The 18,757-nt window shown below is 44.2% G+C and overlaps 1 protein-coding gene across 6 annotated transcripts in view; it reads right to left on the bottom strand.

Annotated features, from left to right (window-relative positions):
- The window catches only part of SNTG2 (syntrophin gamma 2), a 329,718-nt gene extending 311,469 nt beyond the window's left edge, over positions 1–18,249 (bottom strand). For all 6 annotated transcript variants that reach the window (XM_056856441.1, XM_056856443.1, XM_056856445.1 and 3 more), the window contains exon 1: positions 18,129–18,249. In XM_056856441.1, coding sequence (XP_056712419.1) covers positions 18,129–18,200 — 72 coding nt within the window. In that variant the 5' untranslated portion in view covers positions 18,201–18,249. The remainder of the gene's footprint in view (positions 1–18,128) is intronic.
- Positions 18,250–18,757: the final 508 nt, after the last annotated feature.

Here is an 18,757-nt window from a genome sequence, read left to right on the forward strand (position 1 = left end):
GTTAAACATACATGTAAGTAAGAGTCAAGTCACAGCAAAATGGTGGGGGTGGAATATTTAGAAGGCAACATAAGCAAAGCGATAGGTAGCCTAACCTCCCAGGTCCGTGCTTCCACCCAGAAAGTCAGTTTTCCTTATTTTCCTGTGCTTGGGATTACAACACTTGAGCCTCTACCAAGAGAAAAATAGCTGAGAAAAAAGCAGTTTCAGGAGAGAGTGCAAATGTGGGGAAATTTCTACTGCCCCCTCCTACCTAGGCATGCTGCACTGTGAGGTTGCCATCATGTGCATTCCTGCCTCAGTAGGGATGCCAGCCTCCCAGTGAGACCTTGGATTCTCCGGAAATACAGCTTATCTCCAAACTACAGAGATCAGTTCCCCTGGGGAAAATGGATGCTTTGGAGGATGTACTCTATGGCATTATACCGAGTTCTCTGTCCTTCCCAGGCTTCATCCCCAAATCTCCAGAAGTTTCTCAACCTGGATCTGGCAACCTATACCTCATCCCCAGCCAGGGGGGATCTGGCAACCCTATGCCTCAGAGTGAATGATTTCAATTTGGTGGAACCTATTTGTGAGACAACATGCTTAGGACTGTGTGCTGTCAGTCACCTTGTCACTAATATTTAGATCATAATTCTCCACTTTTCTCTCCAATAGAGACCCAAAGCACCTTAAAACATAATTCTCCCTTCCTCCATTTTATTTCCACAACAGCCTCATGAGGTAACTTAGGCTGAAAGAATGTGACTAGCCCAAGGCCACCCAATGAGATTCCATGGCAGAGTGAGAATCCAAACGAGATCCTAGACAGGCATTAACATTACAGTAGATTGCTTCTAGTGTGTTTCTGTGTTAAGAAATTGTGGTTGTCATATGTAGTGATATAGTTTTCATTTTCTGACACCAGCTATGGAACAGAACCAAAATATTACAATAATTACATAATACCTTGTAACATTGAAATGTTTTACATGTTTAAAAAATCATATTGCCTTTTAAAGAATGGCTCACTTGCCTCAATAGGATGGAGAAAAAATGGAAATACTGAAGAAACAAATGCACTGTCAAGTCATTTTACAAGTGTATCCCACTTTCACTTTATTCTCAATAGGATAGCCATAAAGCACAATGGCTTGTTAGACTTTCTCAGGTCAATGATCATCCAATATAAACACTCAGATAAAATGGTGGTCCCACCTGTGGCCTTTGACACTTTTTGTTGACACTAATTACTAGCCCATTGCTTGAGCAGAGCAAGCATTATAGCCCAAGTGAAACCCCAATATACCCACAAATGAACATGGGAAAACCAGAGGACTCATGACCTAGAGTCATTAGGAATATCCCCTCTGGCATGCTGAAAGTTCAGTGAGGTCAGCATTTGGCCCAAAACGGTGCCATTAGCCAAGTTTCAAGAACAATTCTATCATATATGTCTACAAGAAATTTACAGGAACTTGTGCTGAAACAGACATCTATAATGCTGATAACATGAAACTACCTAGTCATAAAATCGAACCAATTTACTGGCTTCCCAGAGAAAACAGAGGGAAGACTACATTTAAATCTGACTTAAACTATTCTAGTTCAATATAGACAGGGGACACAATGTGCAATGCAGTAAATTTGCTTGATGTACAGGATATTCATATCGCACCTCTTCATGTTTCCTGAGACTGCTCCCAAACTCCAAACGTAGTGGGGAAAGTAGTGGGAAAGGAGAGAAGGGGAAGAGCTGCTCCATGAATAGAACTCCAACAATTTCAGTCTGCACTGAGGTTCCAATTTCAGGGTTACTCCAAGGCTTTATATACTATATTAAGGGTCATTAATTTCATAAGTGTTTGTGACTGACCTTGATAAAAGGGATACTTCTCAGGCTCTCCCAAGGCTGACTGATTAGCAGTGGTATGTAGCAAGCATCCACTAAAGATACCTGTACTATGTTCCCACTACTTCTTTATCAGATGCATAAGTTATCAATAGGGTTGCCAACCTCCAGGTAGTAGCTGGAGATCTCCTGTTATTACAACTGATCTCCGGCCAATAGAGATCAGATCACCTGGAGAAAATGGCTACTTTGGCAATTGGACTCTATGGCATTGAAGTCCCTCCCCTCCCCAAACCCTGCCCTCCTCAGGCTCCGCCCCAAAAACCTCCCGCTGATGGCGAAGAGGGACCTGGCAACCCTAGTTATCAATGACATCTATATATCTATTTCTGAAGTGTGGCCCCCATTTGTGGATATCTAAATCTGCAGATTAGGGCCACCCTGACACTAAAATAGATTTTCCTGCAAACTTGGAGGACCCTTGTATTTGCAGAAAAATCTGGGGGGAAAAATACATTGGAAGGTTAAAATTCCCCCCAAAATGAAAAAAAAAGCATTGCATGCTCATGAGCAGACAACACACTTACCTTTCTTCTTCAGAGATGGAAGGCTTAGCATCCAGTAGCCACACTGGGCCCTGTGGCTGCAGACACCGGGAGCTGCTCTGGGCCTGGTGGCCCTGAGCCACACCTAGCTCAGCAACAGGGGAGTCACTCCAGGCCCAGAGCATCTTCCAGACACCACAGCTGCTGCAGCTGGTAAAGTAATGTAAAGAGAGAAAGAGAGATGGGGAAAATATTGACAAGAAAGGGGATAGGGAAGAAAGAGAGGAGATTGTCAGAGAAGGGGAGGAGGAGAAATAAAGAGGGGGTAGGTTGACAAAGAATAGGGGCACTGGCTCCCAGCAGATTCAGAGCCCAATTCAAAATACTTTTTTTAACCCTTAAAGTCTGAAACAGCTGAGTTCAAAGTAAATACAGGTATCCCTACTCCCATATCAATATGTCTGTAAAAAATTGGGAGCTGGGGGCAGGGATACCTGACTCCCACTAGGGGGCTGGCAACCCTAATACTAGACCTTGCTCTTGCCTAAACAGTCTCTACAATGTAGAAAGTGTATGTGAATAGGCCCCAGCCCTGTATGACAGCCATGGAATCAGTGTTCTCAGTCACGTGGACTGTCCAGTCACAAGTTCTGGACCCACATTTTGATGAATGTACGTATATGAAGGACACATGATAAGCATTCTTGATTTCAGATAAAACTGGTGCCATTCTGATTTGAAGTTTACATTAGGTAGAATCCGTCACACCTTTTTAGGGTTGCCAGGTCCTCCTTGGCCAACAGTGGGAGCTTCGTGGAGACAGGGCTGGGGTGCTGGGTGATCCACACATGTGGCATGATGACATCACTTTTGGGTTTACCGTGGAAGCACCAACATCACACGGGATGCTCTGGCACTGGTGGGGGGGGAATGCTAGAGTATCTCTAACGTGATGCCAGCACATCTGGGGTAAACCCAGGAGTGACATAATCACACTGCAAGCATAGATTGCTTCCCCCCCTTCAGCTGGCCTGCTTCTGCCTGTCGACCAGCTGAGGGTCAGCGGGCAGCCCGGTTAATTGACAGGCAATTGCCCGCCATAACCAGCCAAATGGGAACCCTACACCTTTTTGTAAGGCCTAATCAAGAGGAAATGTGTAGCTGGTTCCCAGATGCCTATAAGATAACAAGCTACTTGAGCAATGACTCCCACCCCTTCACTTCTTGGCTTAGAAATGATGAAGCTGGTCAGGTTTAACTGAGCTGACTTTGGAAGTATGGCTGATACAAACTATTTTTCTCATTTAAAAAATGAACTGTCATGCACTTCAAAAAGGGCTTCAATGTCTGACATAGCAGCACTTAATGAATAAAAGCCACAGTAAAACCTTCAGTAAGAAGTACCATTTGTCTTTTTGCTATTTTTGAAATGTTTACATTTAGACCCCCAATGTCACTTTCGCCTTGTGAACCTCAAAATGTAAAAAGAGAATTTTTCAAACTTGCTTTTTTACATGGGTACTATTTATTTATGCATTGCAATAGAATTAACAGGTAGTTTGTAACAGAGATTATCAAATGCCCATTCTGGCTTTTTCATTATTTAATGGTTCCTTTCATTGCTTGCACATAGATTTTTCCCACTAGAGCATTTTGTCTGCCATCTTTACAAAAATTTACATTAGTTTTTAAAAGATATTTATTTAGAACAGTTTAACCACCTTTCTTCATAACCAGATTATGGTGGTGGAAATTGCCATCAAATCACAGCTGATTTAAGGCGACCCAATAGGGTTTTCAAGGCAAGAGACGTTCGTAGGCGGTTTGCCATTGGCTGCCTCCACGTGGGCTGAGAGAGTTCTGGGAGAACTGTGACTGGCCCAAGGTCAGCTAGCAGGCTTCATGTGGATGAGTGGGGGAATCGAACCCAGTTCTCCAGATTAGAGTCCACTGCTCTTAACTACTATACCACACTGGCTCTTCCAGATAGATTACAGAACTGAACTTGCAAAGACACCAGTGCAAGAATGTCTAAATAGGGATAATCATATCAAATTCTGTATGGAGTTCTACATTGTGGAACAAATCTGCACAAAGGGACATTGGACAGACAGAGGGTATTGTTCTACAAGCCTAGGGAAAGCCTTAGCTTGCATAAAAAGTTAGAAAATATAAAAAAAAACCCACAAAAGGAGCTCACGAGACTGCACTGTGAGATGCCACTGGCATCCTGGGGAATGCTAGGCAAACCGTAGCCAACATTGCAGAGAGTTCCAAGTCTCAGTACCAGCACGGCTGAAGGTGGATAGAGACCAGACTAAAGTAAGTACAAGATAGGAGGAAGAGAAGATAAAACTGCAGGAAGGAAAGGAAAAGCTGAAGATGGGGGAGGAGGGAAACAGAGGTGAATGGTCAGAGGTAGAAGCTGCCAGAGAGAGATACAGAAAAAGGTAGGTGGATAGGTGGGTGGGAGAGAAGGAAAGGGCATTACCCAATGGAGGCAAAGAGGAAAAGCAAGGAGAGAGGGATTGGGAACATGAGGTTCCACCATATAGTTCCTCACAGTTTCCCCACATATATACATGATTAGGGTTGCCAGGTCCCTCTTTGCCACTGGTAGGAGGTTTTTGGGGCGGAGCCTGAGGAGGGCGGAGTTGTGGAGGGGAGGGACTTTGGTGCCACAGCACCAAAGCAGCCATTTTCTCGAGGTGAGCTGATCTCTTATCGGCTAGAGATCAGTTGCAACAGCAGGAGATCTCCAGCTAGTACCTGGATGTTGGCAACCCTATTACATGATGGCCAGTCCCAGCTAATAAATGAGCTACCACATTTCACACTAGTTGAAAATTCCAAAGTGTCTCCAAAGACAACCCCATATAGAGCACATGATAGTAGTTCAGCCTCAAGATTATTATCACATGGATCAACATGGCTATATTAGCTGGGTCTAAGGGAGCCAGCCTCCAAGAGAATCATAGCTGATAGATGGACCTTGTTACTCCTACTCCAACTGCCTTCTCTGAATCTGGTTACAACCCACTCCAGAGCCCCAGCCTTGCCAACCAACATCACTTCCATCCTGCGTGGATTTCAGCCTGGTCTGCCTTGGCCGCAATTACTATAATCACAGCAAAGCCATTATTTTGGAAGAAACTTTACTTCAGATGAAAAAGATAACTGGCATTATACACACAGACAGGCTCTTTGGCTAACACCACAATCATTTTATAAATATAGCTGTATGGACAGACTTCCCATCAGTGATGCCATGTAGAGAGATCTCTTTGAGATCAACTGCCTAAGAGATTAAATCTTGCACCAGAGATTAAACCTTGCACATGCAAAGCATGGGCTCTAGCAGTGAGCTGTGAATTCCACGTATCTTTGCCTCATAGATGAATCCAACACATTTTGATTACACTGCTATTTTCAGAGATTCAGGTATATCAATAATATGAAATATCATTATATATTCTTCCTTCCTTCCATCTTTGCAGACTACAGTATGAAAGGATGTGACGTACATACTAATAAATATAAAAAAATGTAAAATCCAACTAAAATCACAACTATATTACTGAATGTTTTTGTTAAAATACTGACCCCACTGTTAATCATTTCCTTTTAAAGAAACAGGCAAGCTGGGGATTCTGTGCAGAAGAGTTGCATTTCACATAATAAAACGTCTCTATCCAAATATACACCACCTGAAAATCGGTTAGACAATAACATAAAACCAAGGGAGACAGGCAAGTAGCACAAGTTACTTCAAGCAGAAACTAAAAGCTTATTGAAAAATATTTTTGATTACTGCATTAATTTCAGAATTTAATGGAGCAGCAATATGTCATTCTGTAGAAATAATGGAACATCTACAATGCAATAGCACATCTCATATAGCATTTATGGCCAACTGTTCTGACAGGGAACAGGCTAGATTTTCCAGCTTCCACAAAAGTGACAGTGAATAGCTTGTCTGGATAGAGAAAGTCACCCACCCCATGCTATAAAATGCAGCTTTTTGCATCATATCCATGATGATGAAGAAGAAGAAAAGTTAGTTTTTATATGCCGACTTTCTCTACCACTTAAGGAAAAATCAAACTGGCTTACAATCACCTTTCCTTCCCCTCTCCACAACAGACACCCTGTGAGGTAAATGGGGCGGAGAGAACTGTGACTAGCCCAAGGTCACCCAGCTGGCTTCATGTGTAGGAGTGGGGAAACAAATCCAGTTCACCAGATTAGCCTTTGCCGCTCATGGGGAGCAGTGGGGAATCAAACCCGGTTCTCCAGATCAGAGTCCACTGCTCTTAACCACTATACCACAATGGAAATATCCATCCAAATCTCAGTACATCACCGGAGTCTGCCACAAATGGTATGGTGGGATGAATCGATCTCTGTATGAGTGCCTATAAAATTATTTCCTTCAGCATCTGGCTTCTGTTTTCTGTAAGCACTCATTTGCACAGAATGCCTCACCCATGCAATACTGCTACAAAGCCCTTAAATTTTTAGCATGCTGGCAGTCATGAGACTTGCATGCAGAAAAGACATATGGTATAGAGGTGGTTTTGAGGAAGAGAATTAGGTGAGACTAAAAGCTATCTGGATCCAATCAATGTTTCTTAATGACTGTAGATATTTACTTCACTGAGTCTTAAAAGTTAAGAAATGTCTCTATCCAAGAACCCATCAGGGCTTGAAAGAGACAACCCTGCCCTCCCAGTTGAAGGGAGGAGGCAGGTGAGCCTTTGTGTGAGGAAATAGCTGTTTAGAAATGCTGGAAGACAAAGAGAAGAAGACATTGCTGTGAACTGGCTGACACACTTTGCAGTTTTTAACTCTCTATGGGAATCTGATGGGGAATGGAGTATCTGAGGCCTCTTATGTCGGAACCAACCCCAGCAAGTACAGCTTCTGGAACTTTTTACAGCTTGGGAAACTAGGATGTATGTAACAGTATTTGTTAGAGGATTGCTGACATACAGTTTATATCAGCAGCTAGTTATCTGCTCATATCATTTCTACAAAACTCCTTCCCTTTATACCTGACAGCAAGAAAAATAATTTTGCCAGGTTATGAAAGCAATACAACTATTACGTTTGTAAATGGTATGGAAGGCATTAGAAACTGCTAAGCAGGCATATGGGAAGTTACGGTGAAAGTAATTTAAAACTGAATTCTAAAATGCAGTAGTTTAGATACTATTTGCCAAACTGTATCCACTTCTCTTGGGTATCAACATCTGAAAATGAGGCTGTAATATAAAATTTTACAATTGGCAAGAGGTTGCCTGCACTCTTCATATCTCAGTCTTTGCTGTCACATTTACCAATGGCAGGAGAGGGAAGGTATGGATATCTAGCTGTCCCTTCTTGGATTCTTTGCTGCCATTGTTTTACAAGCTTTGGTTTCTCTGACATCTGCTGATTAAGTAAAGCCCTTTGACTGGATGAATAACATTTTCCATCAGCCTCAATTGATCTGGGACGAGTGACTCTCTGAGGAACAGCTATGGCTCAGTGGTAGAGCAGAATGTCCCAGGTTCAATACCCAGTACCTTCAGCTAAAACTTTCAGGTAATAAGTGAAAGGATCAGGCAAAACACCACCCGAGACACTGGCGAGCTCCTTTTGGTCTGGTGAGACAAATACTGACCTTCAGGGACCAATGGTCTGATTCAGTATAAGGCCCTTCATGTGTGTTTCCAATTTGTCCCAACATCACTATTGAAGCAGAACTCCCAGGCAGTGCCAGAATACTTTGTTCTTCCTTTTTTATAAAGGGAGTAGGGTCAGAGTCAATGGCTGCATAATTTTCCATAATTTTCATTGCTCTATTCATTATATACTATAGCACTGTGTCATTGATTTTGTAATCTATTTTTTCCCAAATATGAACATACAAATTGTTACATTGTGCTAGAACTTACTTTAGGGTTGCCGGCTTAGTGCTTAGCCGTGCGAGGCGCTCCCCAGCCTAGTACATACCCCTAAGTAATGAAATGTAACATACACTAAATAGTAAGCAAAGACCACACAGAGACAAGTTTGGATGAAATGGCCCAACTTTACTGATTGCAGCAACAAGGCATTGGCATGGCATGGGGGCATATCCAACCATCGGCCTGCCACCCTGCAGGCCGATGCAGCACCCAGCACCCCTGCTGGGACAGCTAGAGATGGCAGTTCCCAGGACACACGTGGGCGGCAGCCAGCTGTGTGGTCCCCTGCCACTTGGAAGGAGGCCATCCTGACAGCCCATGGCAAGGCATGCCAACCTGACAGCCTCGAGTGAGGCTCGTCCTTGGCAGCCCTCCATCTTGGCATGTCCCCTTCCGGCCTCCCCCAAAATCCCTTACTGGGATCCTCCATGTGGGAAAATGAGGGACGCAGGCTGCTTTCCCCCCAAACTGGATCCTGCCCCGATGCCAAACCGCCCAAAGTTGTAACGAAGTGAAAAACCCTAAACATAAGACCTTTATAATTCAGCGGTGGGTGGGTGGGCCAAAAGAAAGCGAACAGGGAGTGTGAGGAGGCGAGCCCTCTTTTTATGTCCAGAAGTCGGACCTGAGTGAAAACTCACCCAGGTCCGACCTCAGGAGGGCCCCACCCCCTGGGAGCCTCGAGCCCATTGGCTCATTCAAATGAGGCTCCCAGCCCCGACGGACAACCACGCGGCTCCCCAGTCAGCGTCTGGCGAGACGCTGCTGATTGGCCTCTGCCCTGGCCAAAGCAGACGCGGGGGGGGGGGGCGGAACGGCTGGCGGCTCCCCAGCTAGTGTTGGGCAAGACGCCGCATGGCCTCTCCCCCTCCCGAGCAGACGTGGGGGGGGGAGGGGATCCGAATGGCCAGCAGCCCCCTGAACCCTCGTTCTACCCCCTCCAGCGCCGCCACGGACTTGGGCTGGCTTGTCCGCGCCCCACCCGGCACAACCCGGCAACCCCGGGCTCAGCGGTGAGTCGCGGCCGTGTTTACAGTCAAATTATCACATTCTTTGACTTACAGTATTCTACTTTCTAAGTATATTTGCATATCTAATAATACATTTATTACTTAAATTCTTACATTCTATTTCTTTTATTGGTTATCAGCTGTATAGTTAAAAATAGTTTCCATTTTTCATAAAACTCAGAGGTTGCTCTGTTATGCACTAAAGATGTTAATTTAGCCAGCTACATATTCTGCTAATTTATTTGTCCATTCAGTTACGTCTGGGTAGTCCTCTGCTTTCCACTTTCTTGTATACATCACTCTTGTCGCTGTCACCATATACCAGTGGTGGCGAACCTATGGCACGCGTGCCAGAGGGGGCACTCAGAGCCCTCTCTGTGGGCACACATGCTGTCGCCCCAGCACAGAGTTTGCCTGAGTTCGTTACTAGAAAGCCAGAGGGACGCGGGGCCGGGCTGCTCCCCTCCCCTCTCCACGCGCACCTGAGGACATTTCTCACATCACCTGCCCCTCTGCCCAGCAGCCCAATGGGAGCACTTCCTCCCTCCCCTGTCACATGCGGCAGGGCGGCTCACATGCCAGGTGGCTCACATGTGGCGTGAGGGTGCGGCGCGGACGGCAGCCTGTTGAGTCTGTGGTGAAGGTGATTCCCGTGGTGGGGTTGGAGAGGAGCTAGGTTGGAGGGGAGCATAGCTCACAGCATGGCATAGCTGGACGGGAGCAGAGCGCTCAGGTCACAACGCGGGCTTTGCAGCGCCTCCCACCTTTCAGTGAAATCCCCTACTAAAAGAGGAACACCCACTTACCCAGCATGTAATTAACCTGTGGAACTCCTTGCCACAGGATGTGGTGATGGCATCTAGCCTAGATGCCTTAAGAGGGGACTGGACAAATTTCTGGAGGAAAAGTCCATCACAGGTTACCTACCAATAAAAAGTTGTTTGTATCATTGAAAGCTGTTATTGTGTTTTTCTTTTAAGACAAAAGATGTTAATGTATGAGTTGTTTTTTCTAAACTAAAACCTCAGTATTCAGGTTAAATTGTCGTGTTGGCACGTTGTGTTAAATAAGTGGGTTTTGGGTTGCAGTTTGGGCACTCGGTCTCTAAAAGGTTCGCCATCACTGCCATATACCTAAATAACTCATTATATGTTTTTGCTGAATTGCTTGGTGGAATGTTTAATAACATGCTTTTTGGATCTAACACAAACCTAATTTTCAATATTCTTTGCATGGGCAGCCCAATCTTGAAGGGATTGGGGGGGGGGGGATCTGCGGCAGCTAGGAGCAGCACAACCATGCTGCCTCCTCCGAGGCTTTCTGGCCACCAAGGAGGCATAAAAAGCCTTTTAGTTAAATTTAAAATTAAAAACAGGGGGAAATGCCCCATAGCAAGCAGCGAGGCTGTGCCACCAAAAAAGGTGGTGCAGTCCCACCGCTGCTCAAGGGGGCGTTCTTGGGGTGAAAGGGCTGTGGAAGCTGCCTAAAGGCACATGCCCACACAGGTTTTCCCTTGAAGAATGCCCTGCCGGAGTGCCTATGCTGGTGGCAGGGGCTGGCAGCACCCAGTTGCTGGCATGTTTGCCCCCACACCGACATAGGTGCCACCTTATTCCCTGATGTAATCCATACTAATGTTGCTGCTTGATGATACATTTTGATATTTGGGATTGCCAACCCTCCTCTTTTCTTCTCATCTTGTAATATCTTAAACCTACCTCTTGGTCTCTTCCCTCTCCATATGAAGTTATTTATTGTTCTTTGCCATGTTTTTAAAAAAAAATTCCTCTATAGAGATTGGTAACATTTGAAATTAAAAAAATCAATCTTGGCAGTACATTCATTTTAACTAGATATTTTCCCCAGCCATAAGATTTTTTAAACTTTTCCCATCTTTGTTTATACATTATACTGTTCTCTTGTGTATTGTATATTTAGTATGTTACCCTCTATATTTGTAATCCCGCTTTATTGTATTGTTGACAGTATTATTATGCTTCACTGATGGCAATACTTTGTGTAATCCACCTTGAGTCTCAAAGGAAATAGGCAGTCTACACCCAGGATAGAGGGTGTGTGTGGGGTTTTTTTTTTTTTTTTTTTTTTTTGGAAAATTGGTACCTTATGGGGTTTTGGAAAATTCATTTGGTATTTTACTTCAACTGTTCTGAGTGGGCAGGGGAGAACAGTAGTGAAAGGAGGAAAAATTATGAACAGTTTGAGAGATACACGAATGCTCTTTCCTCATTTACCGGTAATCTCCAATCCAGCCAAAGAGATGTGGATGCTGCAAACCATGGAAATTCCCATTAACTCTTGTATTGGTTAACACTAGAGCCATGAACAACAAGGTCAGTGTTACAGAACTTGATGAGTGGGTGACTTGGCATGTTTTACTGAGACAGAATGGATAACTAACGTTTAATTTAGCTTGTGCCAGCTTCGTACTCTGTCCATCATTAACTTCATCTGGAAGGGCAGGGAAGTTATGGGACCATGATCCTGTCAAGTGCCTTTCCTCTTTCATAGATATGAGAACATTGACTATTTCTTGTGCTAGAATTTGGGGACTGATTATGGATTCTTATAGACTACCATCTGCCTAGCAGATTCCCTGGCTCAGCTGGCCTCAAATATGGTGTTGGAGTTCCCTTAATTTAGAATGGTGGGGGACATAAACTTTCATGCCTAGTCTGCCTTGTCAAGTTCTGCTCATGAAATCTTGGCTGCCACGGCACCCTTGGGGCTGTCCTAGGTTGTACTGGGCAATATACATGGGTAAAGGTCACACACTAGATTTGATTTCCTGCTCTGAACTGGGCATAAATTTGTTGATTTGGTGGTGGTGGCAGCATCTGTTCTCCCTCCTCACTACAGCAACTGAAACTCTGCTGTTCAAGATCTATTAAATTCTATATTCAAATGCAAAAGTGAGGCCTTAGGCTCACTGGGACAACATATGATACTTGAAGCCAAACCACATGTTATAGCCATATAACCACATGATATATCCATAACCACGTTATAGCTGTAGATCAAGTAATGACACAGCAACTCCAAACTCTAAGTAAAACTTCATTACTTGATCCATTTCAATGTAATTCCATACCTAGTTACAGGACAGAGATGGCTTTAGTACTATGGAGTACAATCTGTGGTTGGAAATGGAGGGAATACCTCTATAACAATCTTACTAGATCTTCCAGGGACCTTTGATATGACTGATAATGACATCTTGCTAGAGGGCCTTGAAGATGTAATGGGGTTGCCAGCAGTCTCTGATCTTCTCTTGAAGTCATGAGCAAGCAAGTTAGGAGAATGTGTAAATTAAATCTAGAGGAGTGGGGCATATTACTGCTTTGACAATATAGACACCCTTAACACAGATTATGTCCCTGTATCTCTATCAATCCAGGTAAAGATTCTCAGGGTTTTTAGAAACCTAGGCCTGCTGTTAAAAAACAAACAACAACAACAACAAAAATGAGGTAGCCAGAGTGGCCAGAAGAGCCTTTTAAGTTTCATGCCATGACTTCCCTTTTGGCCAGAACCGATCCCGCCCTACTAAGCCATCTGTCAGTAACCTCCAGGCTGATTAGTTCAGTTCACTCTACAACAGGTTGCCCAAGTAGACCACTTAGAGGCTTCAGAACATTCAGAATGTGGCTGCCCATCATCCCTCTGAGGCACGGTACCTAGCACGTATGCAATCAATATTATAGCAGCTGCACTGACTAGAACTGCCTCCTGCTTTGAGATGGTGCTGTTGATCTTTTAAAGCCTTTCAGGCCTAGGACCAGCATACCTGATGCACAGCTCCTCAGTATAGGAGCCCATTAATTTACTGAGATCCCATTACATCTGACCGATGTACAGCCCATTACTTTCCAACCATTGCAATCAATTACCAAACACAAGGTTTAGGACCTTATCTGTGGCTGTACCCACCTTGTGGAATCACTTCATTGTAAAGTAAAAACACCTCTTTAAAACAGACTTTTAACATTTAAAGTGGGTATTTATTATTCTTGTTTTTTTATTATATATTTAATTATTTAAGCAATTTTAAGGGTTTTTTTAAATTAAACTGTAGGATTTAATTATATTGTTGTGACCTACCCTGAGCAAAGGAAGGGTGGGATATTAAACTCTTAACAAGTTAAAAAAATGTATATATTTCCTCAACATGGGGCAATGAATGCTTTACTGTCTGTGCCAAAGGGAGCAGGATTGGCCATAAATGATCAGATATCTACATTACTGCAAAGGAACACTATACCTTTTAATCTTACAGGTTAGGCAGCAACTTTCACCTTTCACAAAGAAATATTCCAAAATTGCCATCCATTAGTTTTCAACCCACATAACAAGCTAACGCTGAGGATAATTGTTATTCACACTTTTAAGAACAGGGCTTTCAGATTTAAAGCTCTGGAATAATGTGTCCTAAAGCATGAACCACTATCCCTAAAGTCCTTTGCCTATAAATGCTTTAATGTATTACTGATTGCCACCCCACAAAAAACATCATTTTGCATATATGGTTTTAGTATGCTCATGTCCCACTTACAGTGCAATTCTAAGGAAAGTTACTCCAGTCTAAGCCCATTGAAATGAATGGGCTTAGACTGGAGCAACTCTTCTTAGAATTGCACTGCAAGTGTCCCATCTTGATAAGAACCACATTATCAAAATAAATGAATTTCAGATGCTGTAAATTATCACTGTTTAATTTATTTTAAAAGGCACTGGAGCTCAAGTCCTTAATGCTTCATCTCCTCCTTTGGAAGTCTTACCCTCCTCCTAAGCAGGTATGTATGAGACTTGGCTAAAGATTGTTCCGACATAATCTTTTCTAGGCACCTGAATACAGATAGGGAAAAGGTCCTAGCTAATGCATGTGGGAAGCTCACAATACAATCCTATTCAGTGGACTCAGTGTGCACAGAAGATTCCACTGTGAGGTTCTAGGATGCAACAGTCTCTTCTGAAATAGATTTTAGCTAAAAGAAAATAAAGCCATGAAGTTAACATTGCCCTTGATCTAGCAGTTAGTGGGCCGGTTTAAACTATTCTTTCTACACATGCAAACATGGGCATGCAAACATAATATGTGAACTTCGGAATAACGTACATGGGCTTCAGCAATTCCTTTTATTTTTCCAACCAGTGTATTGTGAGGAATTGATGTTGATTGTATCTGTGGTAATCTGGTTTGACACAAGACATTTGTTGAAGGACATGTGGACAGATTATTCTTCCATCCATACAAGCAGAACTAAAGATTGTAAGAACTATACCTTAGTAGAGTGACCACATTAATATATCCAAGGATACATTTAATTTACCCCTGACAAATCTGTAGGATGCATATATTCAATTCCAGAAATCCTCAACATGGGTGCCCACCTGCTTCTTTGTCAAAGCATCTTTTCCCAAAGGCAAACAGCCAATTCTAGCTTCCTGGAGCAGGAGGTGCTTCAGAAGAATCGCCTTTGTATTAATTTAGAACAATTGCCTCCATCATCGGAAGGCACTAGACTTAGAACCTTGCAATATTTTGTGACTTTCTATCATGACAGCAATTCTGTGGTTAGCTTTGCTCACTCCCATCATGACAGCCGTTTTATCGTGATGCCTAGAAGGTGTTTTCAACATGCCAAAAGTGCTCACAGCTTCCAAAGGTTTTGGGACTCCCATTTTATTCTTTAGTTACCTTTCTATCAATAATAGCAAAATGTAAGGAAAGGCACTAATAGCAGCAGTAATCTTTGTTTAGTCAGAGGATAGCCATACAATTCATTCACTTCATGTTGTAATTGAGCCCTGGCACTAAACTATGTTCCAGAACAAAGGCCTAGACCAAATTAAAGTACAGAACAATGGTGGGTCAAGAGTGTGCTTTCTCCCTCTGTAAGTTACTCTCTGTTTAGGGGCATCCCAAGCAAGAATGTATATGACTTGGCTGACACTTCCTTAACTATTTTATTGAATCTGTCAGTTTTTCTGTACATATGAAAATCAACGAAAATTATCAACACAAATCCAGCATTAATGAGACATAAAACTTTTAAGGACACACAGCGCTTCAGTTTAATATTCATGCCAGGAGCAAGCCTTCACTAACTTTCCCAAGCTACTCCACTATTGTTCAAACAAATTAAAGAAAACCTTTCTAAATTTATTATAAAAAATTGTTTAAGCTTAGAGGATATATGTTGATCCTATTAACACTATTCAGTCAACTCTCATTCAAACAGGTGAGAGTAGTCCTGTTTGCAGAAAATATTAGCAAGGAGTATAAAGACTAGCTCACTTTTTTAGAAGCAACAACATGATGTTTGAAAGGCTGACAAGCCAACCAGGAAATTAACTTCAAACAACAATAATTAAGAGTGATAAAAGGAGTAATTACTATTATCATCAACACGTAGTCAGGTAATCCATTTTGTTCCTTATATGTGTGCAACTAGCAGCTCCACAAAGAATTGTAGCCACTGTTATTGAGAGACAAAACATTGTTTTTGTTCAGTAACATCTGATGAGTCCTAGCACATGCAAATAAAGTTACTTTTAATGCAGACCAAAAAAAAAAAGATTTGCCATTTCAACCAAAATATAGCTGATTTCATGGATTTGGACACTGATGTTTTTAATAGCCATCAAGAGACCATATCATTTACTGAACTGAATGTATTCATAAATTCTTTTAATGTATTCATAAAGAGGCACTTCTGCCTGGCTCCATTAACCACCAAGCAGAGATTCATGTAGTTGAGCTATACTCATTTAAAGTGATCACAGCAATATGTGCATTTTACTGAGAAATTAAGACTGTCAACACTTTAATTAACACCAGCTTTTTATTTTATTATACTCCTAACAGATGATCAGAGAAATAATACCATGAGGTCAGCCAGCTATATATGGAGTTGCACCAGGTATCTGCAATGAACTGGTTCTTTCCCTAGACCTCACATAGCCATCATGCCTTGTAAAACTTATCTTACAAGCATCTCTGACATGGCATGCTTTGAACCCTCTCTATTTCTTCTTGTGAACACCAGCATCTGATTTAAAAGATTCTACATTCGTGTACTGTACAGACTCATCTATTGGTAATATTTGGGAAGAGATTTCCTATCTCCATGCAGAAGAAGACTTGCCTTCTAGCTGGTCTTCATGCACTTTACACTCCTGCAAGCACTACCATTTCTCAGTTTCAGAATAGCTGTCCAGCAATACTACAGGCAACCTTTCAACAGCACATTAGAGAATTTCCAAAACTTACAAGTCTAATGATGTATATGATGGCCACAATCCAGTGTATAGTTATGTGCACTTAATTCCTACTGAAACGTAATTCCCACTGAAATAAACTGCTTTAAGCACATCTGAGTAAAACATAACTTAGGGGGTTACCGCATTATGTATTCCCAGCGATGTAGTAAGAGTTTGAAAATGTTATAAAAAACATTGCTTTGAAAGGGTTTTTGGATGCCACAGCTAAAAAGTGGTTGGAAGATGTCTTCACTGCTAAAGGGGCCAAACAAAGTGCGAACAGTATTTTTTATAACGTTTTCAAACTCTTAATACATCGGTGGGAATACATAATGTGGTAACCCCCATAGATGCTAGGTCTCCCCTCACACACACCATCTAAAATCTTAGCCCACCGCTCCATTTAAAGATTTTTTTGTCACTTATTTTTGAAGGTGAGATTCAGTTTGGCTTCAGAGAACTCTGCTTTGAAAGCCAGATGCATATGACCAAACTGTAGAATATCGTTTACCATGCCTCTTTTCCGCCCACAACTCCCTGCCACTTCTTTAAAAAATTCTTATTTTAAGCAGCACAAATCCAGTGAAAGATTTCTGAGGGTGGGTGGATGCCAGCAGCTATACGTGAACTATATTTAAAGCTAATCTGTTGGGGGTTTAAAAAAACTTTTATAAAAGTTGCATAGCTCGGCAAACCATTCAATAGTACAGATACAGATCATGCAGATCCTGTAGCGGGTATTCCCCCCCCCCCGCCCCGTTACACACACACACACACACACACACACACACACCAGTAAGAAATGCATAGGGAGGCAACGATAGGGAAGGGAAAGCGCCTAGAGAGAAAGGTAAGGGTTAAACTGCCCTTCCCACTCACCCCCCCCCAAAAAAGCTGCTTTTGGTTTTCAAAAAGGAAAGGAGAGAGGAAAACAGATGCAACAGCGTACCAGGTCTAGTTTAGCCCCGAGGTAAAGCAAGAGGGAAGCCAGTTTCCAAGGAGCTAAACTTTTCTTAGCACTTAACTCTTCCCCGCTCCTTGTGAAAAGGCACCCGAACAAACACATTCGCTTTGCTGCCTCCTGCACGCACCACAGCAGAGCGCTCCCTTTGGCTTGAGGCAGCCCCCTTCCCTTGAACGCACAGAGACCTTTCCGTGACCCTCCAACAGCCAAAACAAGCAAAGCCCCGAGCTGGACCGCTCTCCCCCCCCCCCTCCTCGCCCCTCGCCCCTCGCCCGGGCTGCCCTCGCGCCGCTCTGAGGCTTTCCCCCAAGTTCCCCGCGAGCAACGCGACACCTCCGAGGGGGGAAAGCCCACCCAGCCCAGGGACGAAAGGCGAGGGCGAGAAGACTGGCTGCCCGGAGGAGCGCGAGGAGGCACGAGCTCCCCGCTGGGGTTTGGGCAGCGAGAGCTGCTGCTGCTGCTGCTGGGAAGCGGCGGCGGCGCGCAGCTGGGACGCGGAGGGGGTTAGAAAGAGAAGCGGGGCGGGGAGGGGGGGGTACTTGCCCAAGTGGGGACGAGGAGGCTGTCCGGCCGCTCGAGCTGGGCTGGAGGAGACGGCTTCCCCGCCACGTTCATTTCCTCCCATGCAGCTAGAGTAGTCCTCTCTGAATGGCGAAGGTAGCCAGCCGCGGAGCGGGCATTGAATCCCCCAGCAAAGCGCGCCCGGCACCCCTGAGCAGCTCTGCAGGCGGCGGCGGAGGCGGCTCGGAGCAAGCCACGGCAAAAAGAAAAAGAAAAAAGCCAGGAGGAGGAGGAGGAGGAGAAGAAAAAGGCGGGCGCGTGCCAGAGAGCTCTCTCTGCGCCCGCACCCAACCGGAGCTGCCTCGAGACGACGGGCAACGACGGCTCTGCAGCCCTCCTCGGGAATTGAAGGGGGTGGGGAAGGGAGCAATTGGGGGGGGCACTGGCACGGGCTCCGGGTCGCCCTGGCCGGGGGGGTGGGGGGGCGAGCGGGGCTGGCGCCCTCAGTCCGCGCAGAGCAGCTGCGAGGCGAGCCGGGGACCGCCAACCTCCCTCTTGAACTTCGCCGCTCTTCTCCTTCGCGAGGACGCGGCGGCCAGCCGCCTCGCCTGCCCTGGCTACCTGGACGCTGGCAACTGGCGCGCTCTGCGAGGGGCTAGGGATGCAGGCAC

This window comes from Euleptes europaea, chromosome 10 (assembly GCF_029931775.1).
Source record: "Euleptes europaea isolate rEulEur1 chromosome 10, rEulEur1.hap1, whole genome shotgun sequence".
NCBI lineage: Eukaryota > Metazoa > Chordata > Lepidosauria > Squamata > Sphaerodactylidae > Euleptes > Euleptes europaea.